This window comes from Macrobrachium rosenbergii, chromosome 9 (assembly GCF_040412425.1).
Source record: "Macrobrachium rosenbergii isolate ZJJX-2024 chromosome 9, ASM4041242v1, whole genome shotgun sequence".
NCBI lineage: Eukaryota > Metazoa > Arthropoda > Malacostraca > Decapoda > Palaemonidae > Macrobrachium > Macrobrachium rosenbergii.
Genome location: NC_089749.1, coordinates 36,467,985 through 36,488,460, shown reverse-complemented (window position 1 = coordinate 36,488,460; position 20,476 = coordinate 36,467,985). Strand labels below are relative to the sequence as shown.

The 20,476-nt window shown below is 39.0% G+C and overlaps 2 protein-coding genes across 2 annotated transcripts; both read right to left on the bottom strand.

The window, feature by feature from the left end:
* Positions 1-16,544: 16,544 nt before the first annotated feature.
* LOC136841940 (uncharacterized) lies at positions 16,545-17,297 on the bottom strand. The gene has a single exon (XM_067109352.1). It carries the CDS (start codon positions 17,295-17,297, stop codon positions 16,545-16,547), a length of 753 nt encoding a protein of 250 aa, XP_066965453.1.
* A 109-nt stretch (positions 17,298-17,406) lies between these two features.
* On the bottom strand, positions 17,407-18,831 carry LOC136841938 (uncharacterized). The gene has a single exon (XM_067109351.1). It carries the CDS (start codon positions 18,829-18,831, stop codon positions 17,407-17,409), a length of 1,425 nt encoding a protein of 474 aa, XP_066965452.1.
* Positions 18,832-20,476: the final 1,645 nt, after the last annotated feature.

Genomic DNA, 20,476 nt, shown 5'->3' with positions numbered 1-20,476 from the left:
CTGCAAATGCATCAAAAGCAGATGTCTCAGGAAGTGCACATCTGTTATTGCAGGTGTCAAGTGTGCAGTTGGATGTGAATGCAGTGGAAAACCGGAAAAGTGTGCCCGAGCTGCTATGGATTCAGATGAGGGCTCTGACTAATTTAGGACTGCTGTGGCGTCATATGATTTTCTTACATTGTTAATGTGATTTAATTTAGTAATTTCAACGAAATGTTTCTTCCTCACAGGCGGTAGAACCATGGTTACCACAGTAGACAATAGCAATAACGACTGCTTAAAGTGTAGGCTATGTCCTGTAATATTTTTCCATTTCTGTATAATTTCATTGTACATAAGAAATACCAATCTTTCCTATCAATATGCAAGTGATGTAAAAAAAAAAAAAAAAGAATAATAATAATGATCAGAATTTTGGAAAGTAAAAATTTGAATATATAATCCATCAGGGTTAGTGTGTAAAAAATATTTAGACTTTTTTTAAAACTTAGAAATTTTTTTTTCTTTCATCTGTATGTTGTTTCATGGATCATGTTTTTGTGATTTTTACTTTTATCATTTAGACAATCTAAAATTCAAGGATGCTACCCAATGATTTCTTAATTAATAGCCTAAACTTTATATTATAATTGATATTGAAAGCATATGTTTAGCCATAAAAATGTCAAGCAATGTTGACAAAATAAATTGTGAAAAGTTTTATTACTGAAGCTGAAAATAACACTTTTATGAGTAACATGACTAACTCTTTTCTCTTGACAACATGACAATTGCTCCCATGTTCGTAACTTAACTGCTTAATCATGCATAAACCAACTGCACAGAAAACTTCCACAGCATTAGCTGCTCCACAAACCTACACAGAAGGCTCATCAGCTGCATATTAAAAATCGTACACGCACTCATACTTGCAACTCTATCTCAAAGACAATTTTGCACTTCCAAGATATCAAGCCACTTCGTTTCCAATACCTCTCACACACCTACCCAGCACTTTCTTGGTTGTCTATTTTTCTTCCTAGAACTTCAGTACACTTTTTTCACCAACCTATTGTCCCCATTCTTTCAAGAGGACCACATCCTCTTCAAACATTATGATCCATCCTTTCTCCTATACTAACACCCTTACTACTTACTTAAGGTACCTTTAAAATTCCCATACTTCCAGTCACCACAGTGGGATAGTGCCATCAGTGCACCTCACATAGTGCACTATAGGCATTGCTGAAGGGTGTCTGTAGTGTCCCTTCACCCACTTTTTAGCTCTTTACTTTACTTCCATTGTCGCTACAATTCTTCAGTCTTGCTGTCCAGCCTCTCTACTTAGCGCCTCTCAGTGCAACTGGTTTTCTCCCAGTTCCACCTTTACATACTTTATTTTCTGTACATCTTTATCTTCCTGTTCAATCACCCTAACTCCCCAGTACTTGGCTTGACAGCCCATTTTCATATAAATCATAAAAACCCAAAACTTATCATTCTTTTTTTTTTTTTTATCTCAGATACACTATGCAAACTGAATCTGAGCGAATTCAGCCGCAGTTTTTTTTATAAGCCTCCACACTTCATTTCCACAATGGAAGTTAGCTCAATATTATGAACACAAGAAAGCCAAGCCTGACTGAATAAAAGACAAAAATTTATAACAAGCCAATGTTTAATTACCGAACCCAAATTTGCCAGGATTGTGAACAGCAGAGTCATAAATTTGTCTCTCTAATCCAGCAGACCAGGTATGAACCTCTCAATTCTAACTCCATTTGGGTGTAAATTTTACCTTAGTAAAACGAATTTGGCATTAATCTATATATATTTGTGGCTCAATATTCATGCATACAAATATTCATACATACATACACACACACACACACACACACACACACACACACACACATATATATATATATATATATATATATATATATATATATATATATATATATATATATATATATATATATATATATATATATATATATATATATATATATATATATATATATATATATATATATATATATATATATATATATATATATATATATATATATATATATATATATATATATATATATATATATATATATATATATATATATATATATATATATATATATATATATATATATATATATATATATATATATATATATATATATATATATATATATATATATATATATATATATATATAAATGGATGTATGTATATATGTATGTATGTGTATGTTCCAACATAAGTCTGAAATGCACTGAGTAATTTCAACCAAGCTTGGTATACATATGAATTACTATCTGGAAAAGAATACTATGGGGGTAAGACATCACTGGCACCTATGGGGGCAGGGGAAGGGGTGACATGTCAAAGTAATGAAAATGACAGATATTAGTGTCTAATCCATAGTTTTCGAGGTCGTTGAGATGAATAGTGACACTCCTAATGCCCTTCAAGTCCAAGCTCAGCTGCAATAAGGAATGGTGGGTGAGGAGGAGTGAAAAATAAAATGTCAAAAATAACAGATATTAGTGTCTAAGCCATAGTTTTTGAGGTTGCTGAGATGAATAGTGACTCTCCTGATGCCCTACAAGTCCAAGTCCAGCCCCAGTAGGAATTGGGGGGTGAGAAGGGGTGAAATATAAAATGTCAAAAATGCTGGGAAATGTAATTGAAGCAATCATCTAAACAAAGAGAGAGAGAGAGAGAGAGAGAGAGAGAGAGAGAGAGAGAGAGAGAGAGAGAGAGAGAGAGAGAGAGTTTATTGGTTGTCATTCAGAGTTTTCCTGGGCAGTGCCGGGTTGGTCAGCTAGTGTGTATATAATCTGAAACTATACATACATGCACACGCACACACACAATATATATATATATATATATATATATATATATATATATATATATATATATATATATATATATATATATATATATATATATATACATACACACATATACTGTATATATAGATAACATATATTAAAATCAGTACCATTATTTGCAGAGGCTATCTTTCTATCTAGACTTTGAATCAGTCTGAACCTCTTTTTCTCGTTAGGCAAGTTCCCCAGGGATAAGGAAAAATTATTCATGTTCCTTTACTTGACAGACTGTTTCTCCACTTCTCAACAGCGTCTTCAGGACTGGATTACAAATTGCCGTAAACAGTTTTTATTACAGCATGCAGACTTTTAAGCTAATCCTTAAAAGAAAAAGTATGATGTCATCAGAATGCTTTATTTCTATTGGTCTGTGGGTCTCATTCTCTTGTTCATAGTCTATACGGTAGAAAGGGGCATTACTGGTGCTCCTTAGGACGTCCTATGTCACAGCGAGCAGCAGAGGCATGAGCAAAAGCATGATTTCCATCTCTGGCTGATAGTTTTGATCTGTTACATTGTTGGTATTTTCCATCGTATTTGGGAGTATTCTGTCGCATGTTTCTCCCTTCAAATTCTCCCAGGTGTCTTGAGGGGTCTTTGAAGAAGGGAAAATGAAGTCTGTGTTCCTTTGTATGTTTAAAGCAGGCCGGGGTTGATTTTTACTTTTAGCTTCTGCTATGTGCAATTTGTGGAACCAGGTCTCTCTATGCATGATCTCTATCCCTTCTAATAATTCTTACAATGTTCGTTTCTGTTCGTGAGCATTTACATAGTACTGGATATTCCTGAAAATGATATAAAATACCAACAATGGAACACATCAAAATTATTGGCTACAGATGGGTATTATGCCTTCGCTCACGCCTTCTGCTGCTCACTGACAAATGACATGTCCTACGGAGCACCAGTCTCTTTTACCCAGATACTACTGTGATGACTCTTCCTTTTATCCAGGTATTACTGTGGTGACTGTTCCTTTAATCCAGGTGTTACTGTGGTGACTGTTCCTTTAATCCAGGTATTACTGTGGTGACTGTTCCTTTAATCCAGGTATTACTGTGGTGACTGTTCCTTTAATCCAGGTATTACTGTCCTATCCGTCATTTTAACCAGGTATTACTGTGCTGTCCGTCATTTTAACCAGGTATTGCTGTGCTGTCCGTCATTTTACCCAGGTATTACTGTGCTGTCCGTCATTTTAACCAGGTATTACTGTGCTGTCCGTCATTTTAACCAGGTATTACTGTGCTGTCCGTCATCTTAACCAGGTATTACTGTGCTGTCCGTCATTTTAACCAGGTATTACTGTGCTGTCTGTCCATTTTATCCAAGTATTACTGTGGTGACTGTCCCTTTTCTCCAGGTATTACTGTGGTGACTGTCCCTTTTCTCCAGGTATTACTGTGGTGATTGTCCCTTTTCTCCAGGTATTACTGTGGTGACTGTCCCTTTCCTCCAGGTATTACTATAGTGAATGTCCCTTTTCTCCAGGTATTACTGTGGTGACTGTCCCTTTTCTCCAGGTATTACTGTGGTGACTGTCCCTTTTCTCCAGGTATTACTGTGGTGACTGTCCCTTTTCTTGAGGCATTACTGTGGTGACTGTCCCTTTTCTCCAGGTATTACTGTGGCGACTGTCCCTTTTCTCCAGATATTACTGTGGTGACTGTCCCTTTTATCCAGGTATTACTGTGGTGACTGTCCCTTTTATCCAGGTATTACTGTGGTGACTGCCCCTTTTATCCAGGTATTACTATAGTGGCTGTCCCTTTTCTCCAGGTATTACTGTGGTGACTGTCTCTTTTCTCCAGGTATTACTGTGGTGACTGTCCCTTTTCTCCAGGTATTACTGTGGTGACTGTCCCTTTTCTCAAGGTATTACTGTGCTGTCCGTCATTTTAACCAGGTATTACTGTGCTGTCTGTCCATTTTATCCAGGTATTACTATGGTGACTGTCCCTTTTATCCAGATATTACTATGGTGACTGTCCCTTTTATCCAGGTATTACTGTGCTGACTGTTCCTTTTCTCCAGGTATTGCTGTGGTGACTGTCCCTTTTCTCCAGGTATTGCTGTTGTGACTGTCCCTTTTCTCCAGGTATTACTGTGGTGACTGTCCCTTTTCTCCAGGTATTACTGTGGTGACTGCCCCTTTTATCCAGGTATTACTGTGGTGACTGTCCCTTTTATCCAGGTATGACTGTGGTGACTGTCCCTTCTAAGAGGGAAGGGGAAGGGATAGGGGGACGGGGTTTATGTTGACAGTCTGACTGACAGTTCTACTTTTTTCATGTGGATATTCACCTTTCAAACAGTTGTGGGTGAACTGACTAGTATTACTGTGGTGACGGTACCTTTTATCCAGGTATTACTGTGGTGACTGTCCCTTTCCTCCAGGTATTACTATGGTGACTGTCCCTTTTATCCAGGTATTACTCTGGTGACTGTCCCTTTTATCCAGGTATTACTCTGGTGACTGTCCCTTTTCTCCAGGTATTACTGTGGTGACTGTCCCTTTTCTCCAGGTATTACTGTGGTGACTGTCCCTTTTATCCAGGTGTTACTGTGGTGACTGCCCCTTTTCTCCAGGTATTACTATGGTGACTGCCCCTTTTCTCCAGGTATTACTGTGGTGAGTGCCCCTTTTCTCCAGGTATTACTGTGGTGACTGTCCATTTTCTCCAGGTATTACTGCGGTGACTGTCCCTTTTCTCCAGGTATTACTGTGGTGACTGTCCCTTTTATCCAGGTATTACTGCGGTGACTGTCCCTTTTATCCAGGTATTACTGCGGTGACTGTCCCTTTTCTCCAGGTATTACTGCGGTGACCGTCCCTTTTCTCCAGGTATTACTGCGGTGACTGTCCCTTTTCTCCAGGTATTACTGCGGTGACTGTCCCTTTTATCCAGGTATTACTGCGGTGACTGTCCCTTTTCTCCAGGTATTACTGCGGTGACTGTCCCTTTTCTCCAGGTATTACTGCGGTGACTGTCCCTTTTCTCCAGGTATTACTGCGGTGACTGTCCCTTTTATCCAGGTATTACTGCGGTGACTGTCCCTTTTATCCAGGTATTACTGCGGTGACAGTCCCTTTTCTCCAGGTATTACTGCGGTGACTGTCCCTTTTCTCCAGGTATTACTGCGGTGACTGTCCCTTTTCTCCAGGTATTGCTGCGGTGACTGTCCCTTTTCTCCAGGTATTACTGCGGTGACTGTCCTTTTTCTCCAGGTATTACTGTGGTGACTGCCCCTTTTATCCAGGTATTACTAAAGTGAATGTCCCTTTTCTCCAGGTATTACTGCAGTGAATGTCCCTTTATTCAGGTACTACTGTGGTGACTGTCCCTTTTATCCAGGTATTACTGTGGTGACTGCCCCTTTCTCCAGGTATTACTGTGGTGACTGTCCCTTTCTCCAGGTATTACTGTGGTGACTGTCCCTTTTCTCTAGGTATTACTGTGGTGACTGTCCCTTTTCTCCAGGTATTACTGTGGTGACTGTCCCTTTTCTCCAGGTTTTACTGTGGTGACTGTCCCTTTCTCCAGGTATTACTGTGGTGACTGTCCCTTTCTCCAGGTATTACTGTGGTGACTGTCCCTTTTCTCCAGGTATTACTGTTGTGACTGTCCCTTTTATCCAGGTATTACTATGGTGACTGTCCCTTTTATCTATGGTGACTGTCCCTTTTCTCCAGGTATTACTGTGGTGACTGTCCCTTTTCTCCAGGTATTACTGTGGTGACTGTCCCTTTTCTCCAGGTATTACTGTGGTGACTGTCCCTTTTCTCCAGGTATTACTGTGGTGACTGTCCCTTTTCTCCAGGTATTACTGTGGTGACTGTCCCTTTTCTCCAGGTATTACTGTTGTGACTGTCCCTTTTATCCAGGTATTACTATGGTGACTGTCCCTTTTATCTATGGTGACTGTCCCTTTTATCCAGGTATTACTGTGGCGACTGTCCCTTTTCTCCAGATATTACTGTGGTGACTGTCCCTTTTCTCCAGGTATTACTGTGGTGACTGTCCCTTTTATCCAGGTATTACTGTGGTGACTGCCCCTTTTCTCCAGGTATTACTGTGGTGACTGCCCCTTTTCTCCAGGTATTACTGTGGTGACTGTCCCTTTTCTCCAGGTATTACTGTGGTGACTGTCCCTTTTCTCCAGGTATTACTGTGGTGACTGTCCCTTTTCTCCAGGTATTACTGTGGTGACTGTCCCTTTTATCTATGGTGACTGTCCCTTTTATCCAGGTATTACTATGGTGACTGTCCCTTTCATCTATGGTGACTGTCCCTTTTATCCAGTTATTACTATGGTGACTGTCCCTTTTATCTATGGTGACTGTCCCTTTTATCCAGGTGTTACTATGGTGACTGTCCCTTTTATCTATGGTGACTGTCCCTTTTCTCCAGGTATTACTGTGGTGACTGTCCCTTTTATCTATGGTGACTGTCCCTTTTATCCAGGTATTACTATGGTGACTGTCCCTTTTATCTATGGTGACTGTCCCTTTTATCCAGGTATTACTATGGTGACTGTCCCTTTTATCTATGGTGACTGTCCCTTTTATCCAGGTATTACTGCGGTGACTGTCCCTTTTCTCCAGGTACTACTGTGGTGACTGTCCCTTTTCTCCAGGTACTACTGTGGTGACTGTCCCTTTCCTCCAAGTATTACTGTGGTGACTGTCCCTTTTCTCCAGGTATTACTATAGTGACTGTCCCTTTTCTCCAGGTATTACTGTGGTGACTATCCCTTTTCTCCAGGTATTACTGTGGTGACTGTCCCTTTTCTCCAGGTATTACTGTGATGACTGTCCCTTTCTCCAGGTAACTGTGGTGACTGTCCCTTTTCTCCAGGTATTACTGTGGTGACTGTCCCTTTTCTCCAGGTATTGCTGTGGTGACTGTCCCTTTTCTCCAGGTATTGCTGTGGTGACTGTCCCTTTTCTCCAGGTGACTGGTCCCCTTTTCTCCAGGTATTGCTGTGGTGACTGTCCCTTTCTCCAGGTATTGCTGTGGTGACTGTCCCTTTTCTCCAGGTATTGCTGTGGTGACTGCCCCTTTTCTCCAGGTATTGCTGTGGTGACTGCCCCTTTTCTCCAGGTATTGCTGTGGTGACTGCCCCTTTTCTCCAGGTATTGCTGTGGTGACTGTTCCTTTTCTCCAGGTATTGCTGTGGTGACTGTCCCTTTTCTCTAGGTATTACTGTGGTGACTGTCCCTTTTCTCCAGGTATTGCTGTGGTGACTGTCCCTTTTCTCCAGGTATTGCTGTGGTGACTGTCCCTTTTCTCCAGGTATTGCTGTGGTGACTGTCCCTTTTCTCCAGGTATTGCTGTGGTGACTGTCCCTTTCTCCAGGTATTGCTGTGGTGACTGTCCCTTTTCTCCAGGTATTACTGTGGTGACTGTTCCTTTTCTCCAGGTATTACTGTGGTGACTGTCCCTTTTCTCCAGGTATTACTGTGGTGACTGTCCCTTTTCTCCAGGTATTACTGTGGTGACTGTCCCTTTTCTCCAGGTATTGCTGTGGTGACTGTCCCTTTTCTCCAGGTATTGCTGTGGTGACTGTCCCTTTTCTCCAGGTATTGCTGTGGTGACTGTCCCTTTTCTCCAGGTATTACTGTGGTGACTGTCCCTTTTCTCCAGGTATTGCTGTGGTGACTGTCCCTTTTCTCCAGGTATTACTGTGGTGATTGTCCCTTTTCTCCAGGTATTACTGTGGTGACTGTCCCTTTTCTCCAGGTATTGCTGTGGTGACTGTCCCTTTTCTCCAGGTATTGCTGTGGTGACTGTCCCTTTCTCCAGGTATTACTGTGGTGACTGTCCCTTTTCTCCAGGTATTGCTGTTGTGACTGTCCTTTTCTCTAGGTATTACTGTGGTGACTGTCCCTTTTCTCCAGGTATTGCTGTGGTGACTGTCCCCTTTTCTCCAGGTATTGCTGTGGTGACTGTCCCTTTTATCCAGGTATGACTGTGGTTTCTGTCCTTCTAAGAGGGAAGGGGAAGGGATAGACTGGGTTTATGTTGACAGTCTGACTGACAGTTCTACTTTTCTGTGGATATTCTTTCAAACAGTTTGGGTCAACTGACAGGTATTACTGTGGTGATGGTCCCTTTTATCCAGGTATTACTGTGGTGACTGTCCCTTTTATTCAGGTATTACTGTGGTTTCTGTCCCTTTAAGAGGTATTACTGTGAAGGGATGACTGTCCTTTTATTCAGGGTTTACTGTCGTGACTGTCCCTTTATTCAGTATTACTGTTGTCCCTATTATCCAGGTATTACTTCACTGTCCCTTTTATCCAAATAGTTACTGTGCTGTCTGTCACCTTTAACCAGGTATTACTGTGCTGCCTGTCCCTTTTATCCAGGTAGTACTGTGCTGTCTGTCCCTTTTATTCAGGTATTACTGTGGTGACTGTCCCTATTATCCAGGTATTACTGTGGTGACTGTCCCTTTTATCCATATATTACTATGTTGTCTGTCCCCTTAAACCAGGTATTACTGTGCTGTCTGTCCCTTTTATCCAGACATTACTGTGGTGACTGTCCCTTTTATCCAGACATTACTGTGGTGACTGTCCCTTTTATCCAGACATTACTGTGGTGACTGTCCCTTTTATCCAGGTATTATTGTGCCGTTTGTCACCTTTAACCAGGAATTACTGTGGTAACTCTCCCTTTTATCCAGGTATTACTGTGGTGACTGACCCTTTTATCAAGGTATTATCGTGGTGACTGGCCCTTTTATCCAGTATTACTGTGCTACAATTAATGAGGAAATTCGCATTTGAATGAATAAAAAAAAGTAAACACCGTATATCTTGCAGTCAGGCTTAGCCAGCAGCTACAACGCAAGCTTTGGTTACTATAGAGAGCAGATCTCTACTCATAGAAATGAACGATATAGGTTTTCAATATTGATTTTATATAGGTAATTAATAATTATATAAATAATTATCGTAAATTATCATCAAAATTCACGTAAATTCTGATAAAAAATTGATGTTATAAATTCCTTATAACATCAATTTTTTATCAGAATTTACGTGAATTTTGATCATAATTTACGATAATTATTAATATAATTATTAATTACGTAAATAAAATCAACACTGAAAACCTATATCAATAATTTCTATGAGTAGAGATCCGCTTTCTGTAGTAACCAAAGTCGAGAGCGCCTTCCCCATCCGTGCATGCCTTGCAGGTTAATCATACGTCTTACAATGCCTGGAAGAAAACCTTGAGTGGTCAGGTGAAAAATCACCGTTAACTCATAAAACACCCGAAGGAAAACCTGATGGAACTACTAAAATCAAACATTTTATTTGTGATGTCTGTTTTTGTATGTCTGTCACGGGGGTACAGCTTGAAACCTACCGTACTATTTAAGTTGGATCAAATGACGGCCATGTGCCAAATTTTGTCTAGATCAGTCAAGCAGTTCTGATTTCTAAAGCACACAAACATATAAGCATTCACTTTTATATATATATATATATATATATATATATATATATATATATATATATATATATATATATATATATATATATATATATATATATATATATACATATATTATATATATATATATATATATATATATATATATATATATATATATATATATATATATATATATATATATATATATATATATATATATATATATATATATATATATATGTATACATTATATATATATATATATATATATATATATATATATATATATATGTATACATTATATATATATATATGTATACATTATATATATATATATATATATATATATATATATATATATATATATATATATATATATATATACATATATATATATATATATATATATATTATATATATATATATATATATATATATATATATATATATATATATATATATATATGTATACATTATATATATATATATATATATATATATATATATATAATATATGTATATGTATATATATATATATATATATATATATATATATATATATATATATATATATATATATATATATATTATATATATATATATATATATATATATATTATATATATATATATATATATATATATATATATATATATATATATATATATATCAGAAAGTGATCGTCAGAAGCGAAATATTTTGTATGCAGCAGTTATCAAGCAAGCAAAATCTGATTGAATTAAATTGTGTAACAAGAAAGTCCAGAACACACAAAGGATATCAATCTTAACCAATCTCCGCCCAAGTCAATTAGGACTCATAAATGCCGACATGACACATGCAAATGGTATGGAAATGTAGATGAAAGAGAAACCAGAAGGTGAAGGACGGCGCTCGGCTCAAGAACGTCCACCTTGGGCCGGAGGGAAAGGAATTTGGGTCTCTGTGGGCAAAACCTCTTCCGCTTCCATTGGTCATTCCCGTTTTTCCCTCTTCTAGTTTAGACTGTCTACTTTTATTACATCCAAATTCGGTTATGGTGTTTTTCCTCCTTCAGCATTTCTCATTATTGTTAAGAGACCTTTAACAAGATTTTCTGTGCTTTGGAATATATATATATATATATATATATATATATATATATATATATATATATATATATATATATATATATATATATATATATATATATATATATATATATATATATATATATATATATATATATATATATATATACATACATACATATATATATATATATATATATATATATATATATATATATATATATATATATATATATATATTATATATATATACACACATACATATATATATGTATTGTCTGTGTTTGTGTGGAGAGTAGCCAAACTTCCAAATTCTGAAAACATGAATAAGATCATGTCAAATTACCAAAATGAAACCAAGTAGTGCCCTTGTTGGAGTACATATTCTCTCTGGCTGAACAACTTTGTAAAATGATACGAATCTCGTCAACACATCAGAATCGGCAGGAAAAAACCTAATATACAGGCCCAAGCTGAGCTAAGGTCGTGAATATATTTTTAAAATCTCTCAGAAAAACAAGAACATCACAAAGATTTTAGAATCATGGCTACTATTTACAGGTTTAAAAAAAATTAAAAGACATTGTTGAACCTAGAACGCAGTCATCAACAATATAACCTGAATTATTCAATGATAAAAAAAAAAAACTGTTACGAAAACCTAGCTGAAATGGCCCCTAAATGTTTTATATAAACTGAATTATTCACTGATGAAAGAGAAAACTGTCTCTTAAACCTAGCTAGAATGGCCCCTAAGTGTTTTATATAACCTGAATTATTCAATGATAAAAGAGAAAACTTACTAAAACCTAGCTGAATTGGCCCCTGAGTGTTTTCTGTAACCTGAATTATTCAATGATGAAAGAAAAAACTGTCTGCTAAACCTAGCTAAAATACCCCCTAAATGTTTTATATAACCTGAATTATTCACTGATAAAAGAAAAAAACTCTTACTAAACCCTGGCTGAAATGGCCCCTAGATGTTTTATATAACCTTTACTACTCACTGATAAAAAAAAACTTTTACTAAAACCTAGCTGAAATGGCCCCTAAGAGTTTTATATAACCTGAATTATTCAATGATGAAAGAAAAAACTGTCATTAAAACCTAGCTGAAATGGCCCATAAATGTTTTATGTAACCTGAATTCTTCCATGATGAAAGAAAAAACTTACTAAAACCTAGCTGAAATGGCCCGTAAATGTTTTATATAACCTGAATTATTCAATGATGAAAAAAAAACTGTTACTAAAACCTAGCTGAAATGGCCCCTAAGTGTTTTATATAACCTGAATTATTCAATGATGAAAAAAAAACTGTTACTAAAACCTAGCTGAAATGGCCCCTAAGTGTTTTATATAACCTGAATTATTCACTGATGAAAGAAAAAACTGTTACTAAAACCTAGCTGAAATGGCCCATAAATTTTTATATAACCTGAATTATTCACTGATGAAAGAAAAAACTGCACTAAAACCTAGCTGAAATGGTCCATAAATGTTTTATATAACCTGAATTATTCAATGATGAAAGAAAAAACTGTTACTAAAACCTAGCTGAAATGGCCCCTAAGTGTTTTATATAACCTGAATTATTCACTGATGAAAAAAAAAACTGTTACTAAAACCTAGCTGAAATGGCCCCTAAGTGTTTTATATAACCTGAATTATTCACTGATGAAAGAAAAAACTGTTAATAAAAAATAACTGAAATGGCCCCTAGTTTTTTATATAACCTGAATTATTCACTGAGGAAAGAAGAAACTGTTACTTAAATGTAGCTGAAATGGTCCCTAAATGTTTTATATAACCTGAATTATTCACTGATGAAAGAAAAAACTGCCACTAAAACGTAGCTGAAATGGTCCCTAAGAATTTTATATAACCTGAATTATTCACTTATGAAAGAAAAAACTGTTACTAAAACCTAGCTGAAATGGCCCCTAATGTTTTATATAACCTGAATTATTCAATGATGACAGAAAAAACTGTTACTAAAACCTAGCTGAAATGGCCCCTAAGTGTTTTATATAATCTGAATTATTCCATGATGAAAGAAAAAACTGTTACTAAAACCTAGCTGAAATGGCCCCTAAGTGAAAATTTATATAACCTGAATTATTCAATGTTGAAAGAAAAAACTGTCAAAACTAGCTGAAATGGCCCCTAATTGTTTTATATAACCTGAATTATTCAATGATGACAGAAAAAACTGTTAAAACCTAGCTGAAATGGCCCCTAAGTGCTTTATATAACCTGAATTATTCAATGTTGAAAGAAAAAACTGTTACTTGAACCTTGCTGAAATGGCCCCTAAGTGTTTTATATAACCTGAATTATTCAATGATGAAAGAAAAAACTGTTACTTGAAGCTTGTTGAAATGCCCCCTAAGTGTTTTATATAACCTGAACTATTCCACGATGAAAGAAAAAACTGTTAAAACCTAGCTGAAATGGCCCCTAAGTGTTTTATATAACCTGAACTATTCCATGATGAAAAAAAACTGTTAAAACCTATCTGAAATGGCCCCTAAGTGTTTTATATAACCTGAATTATTCAATGATGAAAGAAAAAACAGTCACTAAAACCTAGCTGAAATGGCCCCTAAGTGTTTTATATAACCTGAATTATTCAATGATGAAAGAAAAAACTGTTACTTGAACCTAGCTGAAATGGCCCCTAAGTGTTTTATATAACCTGAATTCTTCCATGATGAAAGAAAAAACTGTCACTAAAACCTAGCTGAAATGGCCCCTAAGTGTTTTATATAACCTGAATTATTCAATGATGAAAGAAAAAACTTTTACTACAACCTAGCTGAATTGGCCCCTAAGTGTTTTATATAACCTGAACTATTCCATGAGGAAAGAAAAAACTGCTACTAAAACCTAGCTGAAATGGCCCCTAAGTGTTTTATATAACCTGAATTCTTCCATGATGAAAGAAAAAACTGTTACTAAAACCTAGCTGAAATGGCCCCTAAGTGTTTTATATAACCTGAACTATTCCATGAGGAAAGAAAAAACTGCTATTAAAACCTAGCTGAAATGGCCCCTAAGTGTTTTATATAACCTGAACTATTCACTGATGAAAGAAAAAACTGTTACTACAACCTAGCTGAATTGGCCCCTAAGTGTTTTATATAACCTGAATTCTTCCATGATGAAAGAAAAAACTGTCACTAAAACCTAGCTGAAATGGCCCCTAATTGTTTTATATAACCTGAATTCTTCCATGATGAAAGAAAAAACTCTTACTTAAACCTAGCTGAAATGGTCCCTAAGTGTTTTATATAACCTGAATTATTCACTGATGAAAGAAAAAACTGTTACTAAAATCTAGCTGAAATGGCCTCTAAGTGTTTTGTAAAAACTTCCGTAGCACTCGACTTTCCTCTTAGACATCAAATTCTAGATCTGGCAGTAACTCAGATTTAGATCTGATTCTTGGTCAGTAGTTGAGCCTCTCCTAAATGCTTTAAGAAACCCAATCAACGTATGAAATTGCAAATCTACAGCATTTTCAGTGCAGTAAGTGCTCATTAATATCAAAGTTTCTCTAACACGTGAAACGTAGCTTGTTCACTAACAAAATAATACCCTTTTTTACTTACCAAATCATTTGCTTTCCCGCTGTTAGGACCTTCTGTCACGGTTCCCCCATGGCCTGCTGACTTCATACATTCCTGAAGTGGGAACGCCATTGTTAACTTTATGCACCTGACCTCTAACGATACTCGGCAAACAAGTTCTGTATTTTCATTGTATCTACTGCTCTGTTGTTATTAATTGGTATTCGTCAGCAGCAACCCCCCCTCTTAGTCTATAAATCTCAGTACACAATGACGCTTACCTCCTCAATCACTCAATTTTCTTCCCGAGTCATACAAGTGGACTGCTCTCCACGGCTGCTTTCAAAAAGGCCTTTCCTTGGTCCCACACAGTTGACTGGGCAGCGTGGGGAAATGTTCCAATGGTTCTTTTTTGTTCGTCATAGAGAGGGGAAGGAAAAAGGTAAAGAGTCCCAAATCATCCTTATAGAGTCCAACAAGGGGACCTGTTCATTTGTAAATCTTTTTTTTTTTTTTTTTTTACTCTGAGGTGGGAAAAGACCATGCGCTTATATCAAGTGAGCCGAAATTCAGTTACTAATCTTTCCTTTGCCGCAAAATGGCTGTTTATGACCGCGCTGGGTATGGTGGTTTACAGTCGCGCTAAGGGAAAAAAAATGCCTGGCTTTTCCCGTGTCGACACCCGGCCCTTTGAAACCTCTTGACGGCAAGGGGTTTCAACACCTATTGCTTGGTATCGGCCACTAGGTCACGCTCTTCCTCTAGAATTAAAACAAGCTTCGACAGTGGTCTGTCATAATCTTTGCCCCCCTTTTTACAGCCACCATTCTAATCAATCCATCTTTCCCTACTTTTGTCTGCACTACCCGAGCCAATGGCCAATGGCAGCAGGCTACATTTTCAATGACCATAAGGACTACTCTCCTACCCTGAAGTTCCAGCTCTCTTTGAACCACTTCTGTCGTTGTTGTAACCCCAACAGGTATTCGCGTTTCCAACGTGCCCAGAACTGCTCGGCCATATACTGCACCTGCTTCCATCTCTGCCTAGAATAGCTACCTGTTGTGATGTCACACCCTGCGGGTGAATCTCCCATGTTTAAAAGCTTGTTTGGTGTGAGTGGAGCTGGGTCTCTACTGTCTGAGGTGACAATGGTAAGGGGCCTACTATTAACTGTTGCTTCCACCTTACAAAAGAGAGTACACAGTCCTTCATAATCCAACTGCTGTGTTCCCATGACTACATCTAGGACTCTCCTCACAGTACCTATCAATCATTCCCATGCTCCTCCAAAATGCGAGGCACCTGGAGGGTTGAAAATAAATTCCACCCCACCCTGGAGCAACTCATTTTGCACCTTGTTGTCTCCCAAGAACTCGTAACTGGAGTCGAGAACCTTCTGTGATCCCACAAAATTAGTGCCGCAGTCGCATCTAATCGTCTTAACCTGTCCACGACGGGCCTAAAACCTCCTGAAGGCGTTAATGAATGAGTCTGATGCGAGATTTGAAGCTACTTCCAAGTGTATGGCCCTCATGTTCAAGCAGGTGAATATAACTCCCCAGTGCTTTATCTACGCTCTGCCCCTTTTTATGAAGAATGGTCCAAAAAGGTCTACCCCGCTGTGATAGAAGGGAGGCTTCCCTGCTTCCACGCGATCGGGTGGTAGATCGGCCATTTGCTGCTCAACCTTTCCATGTGCCTTGCGACACTTGATGCATTTTCCTAGCACACGCCTCACAGCTGCATTGCCCTTAACCACCCAAAATTTCTCCCTCATTAGACCCAGAACATACATTATGCCCATATGGTTGGAATGCTCATGATAATACTGGATGACCATGTCAGTCAAGTGACCCTTATATGGCAAAATAATTGGATGCCTTTTGCTCGGGGCGATATTTGCCAGTGATAACCTCCCTCCAACGCACAACAGCCCATTCCTCAGGATTGGTCTCAATCTTCTTAAGGAGCTGGAAACCCTAATGGTGTTACCCTTATCAAGACTTGCTATTTCTACCTCATAATCCATACGCTGTGCCACCTGGACAACCACATTCTCTGCCAAGCTCATAACTTGCGTGGACAATTGCATATTTAGCTCGCTAAGCTGCTGCCTGTCTTTGTACATTAAATATCTACCAAATTGTATAAACCAATCCACGGCTTTGAGGAGCCTGATCCACTGTGAGTAGCGGTGGATGATTTTATGCAAACCCATCTGCCTATGATCCGACCCAACCCCGGAGCTAATTGTTTTGCAAACTTGAGCCTTTTTGGGACCTATCTCGCGCCTAACTTCTAATCCTTCCACACTGTTGGACATGTGAGCTGGCTCTGCTGGCCAAAAACACTCCTCCTTCAACAAGAAATCTGGCCCTGTTCTCCACCTTTTGGACTGCTTGGAACGTGATGCATCGTCGGCTGGGTTCCATTCAGTTAACATATCTCCACTCATTCTGGTCACTGCCATCCCTTATCATAGAAACACAATTCGCCACAAATGTCTGGTATCTTGCTTGATCATTCTTAATATACCGCAGGACAGTTGTTGAATCTGTCCAATAATAGACATCATCCACCTTGAAATCTATCATGTCCAGAATTGTGGTTCCAAGCTTTACGGCTAGTACGGCTGCACTAAGCTCTAGGCGGGGTACTGAAATGTTCTTCAATGGCGCTACCCTTGCTTTTCCCATAATGAATCTACAAGATACATTTCCCCACTGATCTGCAACTCGCAAGTATGCAGCTACTCCTACAGCCATGATGCTTGCATCCGAGAACAAATGTAGCTGTACTAGGGTAGCTGACTCCCACCCAATAACCTTTAGGCATCTTGGCACACTCATCCCTCTAGTCTGACTCAACTTGTTCACCCACACCCTGATGCGGTCAGTGGTGTCGGAGTCCAATTCCATGTCCCAGCCTACCTTCAATCTACACAAGTCCTGTACAATTATCCGCCCCTCAATTAAAACTGGTGCCAATATGCCGAGGGGGTCATAAATCGATGCTATGGTGGGCAACAAGCCACGTTTAGTCCTTGGAACTGAAACTAGCTCTGCCTGGACACCCAATTCATCAGTGGCCAAGTCCCACTGTACTCCCAATGCCTTTGTCTTATGTGACCCTGATCCATCTACGAACCCTGAAATGCCCTTACTGTGCCACTCCTTGGGGATGGATGACAAAACCTCCTCACACGGGCTACTGTACTTTGTCAATGTAAAACCCCCTCTTTTGCAAAGCTCCTTAACCTCAAACAAATCACTTAACAAGGCATCTTGGCGATCCTTGGCTCTCAAACAGTCATCTACATAGAAACTGTTAGCCACAGTGTCCCTTGTTCCCTCAGAGAACCCATCCCCAAAGTCACTGGCTGTCTGTTTCAGCACGAGGTTTGCAATGCTTGGTGATGAACAGGCCCCAAACAGATGTACAGCCATTCTAAATTCAGCTGGCTCCTCATTGAAACTATTTTCCCACCAAAAGAACCTAAGATAGTCCCGCTGATGTTCTGGTACCCGTACCTGGTAAAACATTGTATTTATATCCCCTGTATAGGCAAACAGACCTCCCCTAAACTTAACCAACACCCCTAGCAAAGAGTTCATCATATCAGGTCCCTGCAGTATTAGGTCATTCAACGACGTGCCCTCCACATTGCTCGCACAGTCAAATACAACACGGACCTTGTCTGGATGTTGTACACCAAAATGAGGGATGTACCATACATTCTCCTGGCTGGCTGAGGTCACTCGCTCAGCATATCCTTTCTGTAGCATCTCGGTCATGAAGGTACTATATTGCTTAGCATATGCATCATCCTTCATTAACCTTTTACGAAGGCTGTGCATTCGGCGCAATGCAATGTCCCTTGTTTCTGGCAAGGATCCAAGATTGTCACACAGAGGCAGTGGCACCTCATACCCCCACCTACAGTTCTAACCCCCTTTTGAATTAGATCTAGCCATTTCTTATACTCCGCTGGACATTTCCCTTTTGGGAGATGCCACGTCCTGGAAGTCGCAATTATAATCTTCCACCAGCATGCGGTCTAACTCTAAACGCCTGCTTGTCACTTGGATCCTACTGATGTGCTCTTGACACCCCTTGTCCTTTGCCCCACAGACTACCCAGCCCAATAATGTTCGTATGGCATGTGGCTCATGGGCGCAGGTTGAGTTAATGACTTCCCTCGGCTCGAGTAAATGAAGAACATTGTTCCCAATTAATAACCCTACTTCACCATCCACATCTGGGATGTCTGTTCCTTGCAAATGTGGCCATCGTTCCAGATCTCCAGCTCTGACCACATCACACTCATCTATAGGTATGAGAGAGGTGCTTAACACCGGGGGGAGTGTAATACAATTCTTACCATCATAGTCCAATACTGACAACCCTGAGACTAGGCTACATGCAATTTCCCCTCTTCCATTGATGGTTTAAACATTCACCTTAATATCTTGCATCTCAGTGCAGCCTAAGGTCTTCATTAAGGCCTCTGAACAAAAGCATGTAGAACTCCCATTGTCCAAGAATGCCCTTGTCACAACCTCCCTTCCCTCCCTGGACCTAACCCTTATTGGCACAACTGACATCCCTGTGCCAGTGCTACCCCACCTAACTGCCCTGAACATAGCAATTTTGTCATGTGTACCTTCCCCCTGAACCACCAAGGCCCTGTTTGAGCTCTCTGGCTCCACCACTTCTACTTCCTGGTGTCGGTGCAATAGAGTTGGATGGTACTCGTTCCATATGTTGCACCTTTTCTTGTTTCTGCAATACCGGGACATATGACCACTTCTCAAACAACCAAAACAAAGCCTCAATTCCTTAATGGTGACCAGTTTATCCTCATGTCCCATTTTAGATATTTGGTCGCATTCGTCTACAATATGTGGTCCTTTACAGTGCCAACATGAAAGCGGAGCATTCCCAATTTTGTTACATGAAACCTTCCTCGCCTTTGTTAAACCCTCAGATTTGCTTGGTGCTGAACCTTCTCCTAACCTAGGGGTGGCCCCCTTTTTACCACTCTCGTACAAGTGGCGCCCAAACAAAGGATTTTTTAAGACCCTAGCCTCCCCTTCAATAAACTAACTAAATCATCAAACATCACAGTCTGCTTCTTCTCACTAATTATTTTATCGGCAACCCTACACCATCGATCCTGCACGCTAGAGGGGAATTTGCTCAGGATCAACCTCATTGTTTTTGGGTTCTGCAATTCAGCTACTCCATAAAGAACACATGAAATTGCATTTCTGCAAGTTTTTAACATCACTGCGTACTCATCAAAGTCTTCCACATTGTTTTCCCCAATGTCCTTCCATTTGACTACCTTATCCACGTACGCAGTGGCTATTTGCTCGAGGTTGCCATATCGTTCCTCCAGCAATTTTCTTGCCTGCCTATAACCCTCTGAAGCATCTAAGTGGAGACAAGCTGCCACTATCTCATTTGGCCTACCTGTTTTGTATAAATCCAGATACCTCA

What these genes read in the sequence shown, in the direction of transcription:
- LOC136841940 (XM_067109352.1), bottom strand. Translation starts at nt 17,297, where the DNA reads ATGTCCAACAGTGTGGAAGGATTAGAAGTTAGGCGCGAGATAGGTCCC.
- LOC136841938 (XM_067109351.1), bottom strand. Translation starts at nt 18,831, where the DNA reads ATGCACAGCCTTCGTAAAAGGTTAATGAAGGATGATGCATATGCTAAG.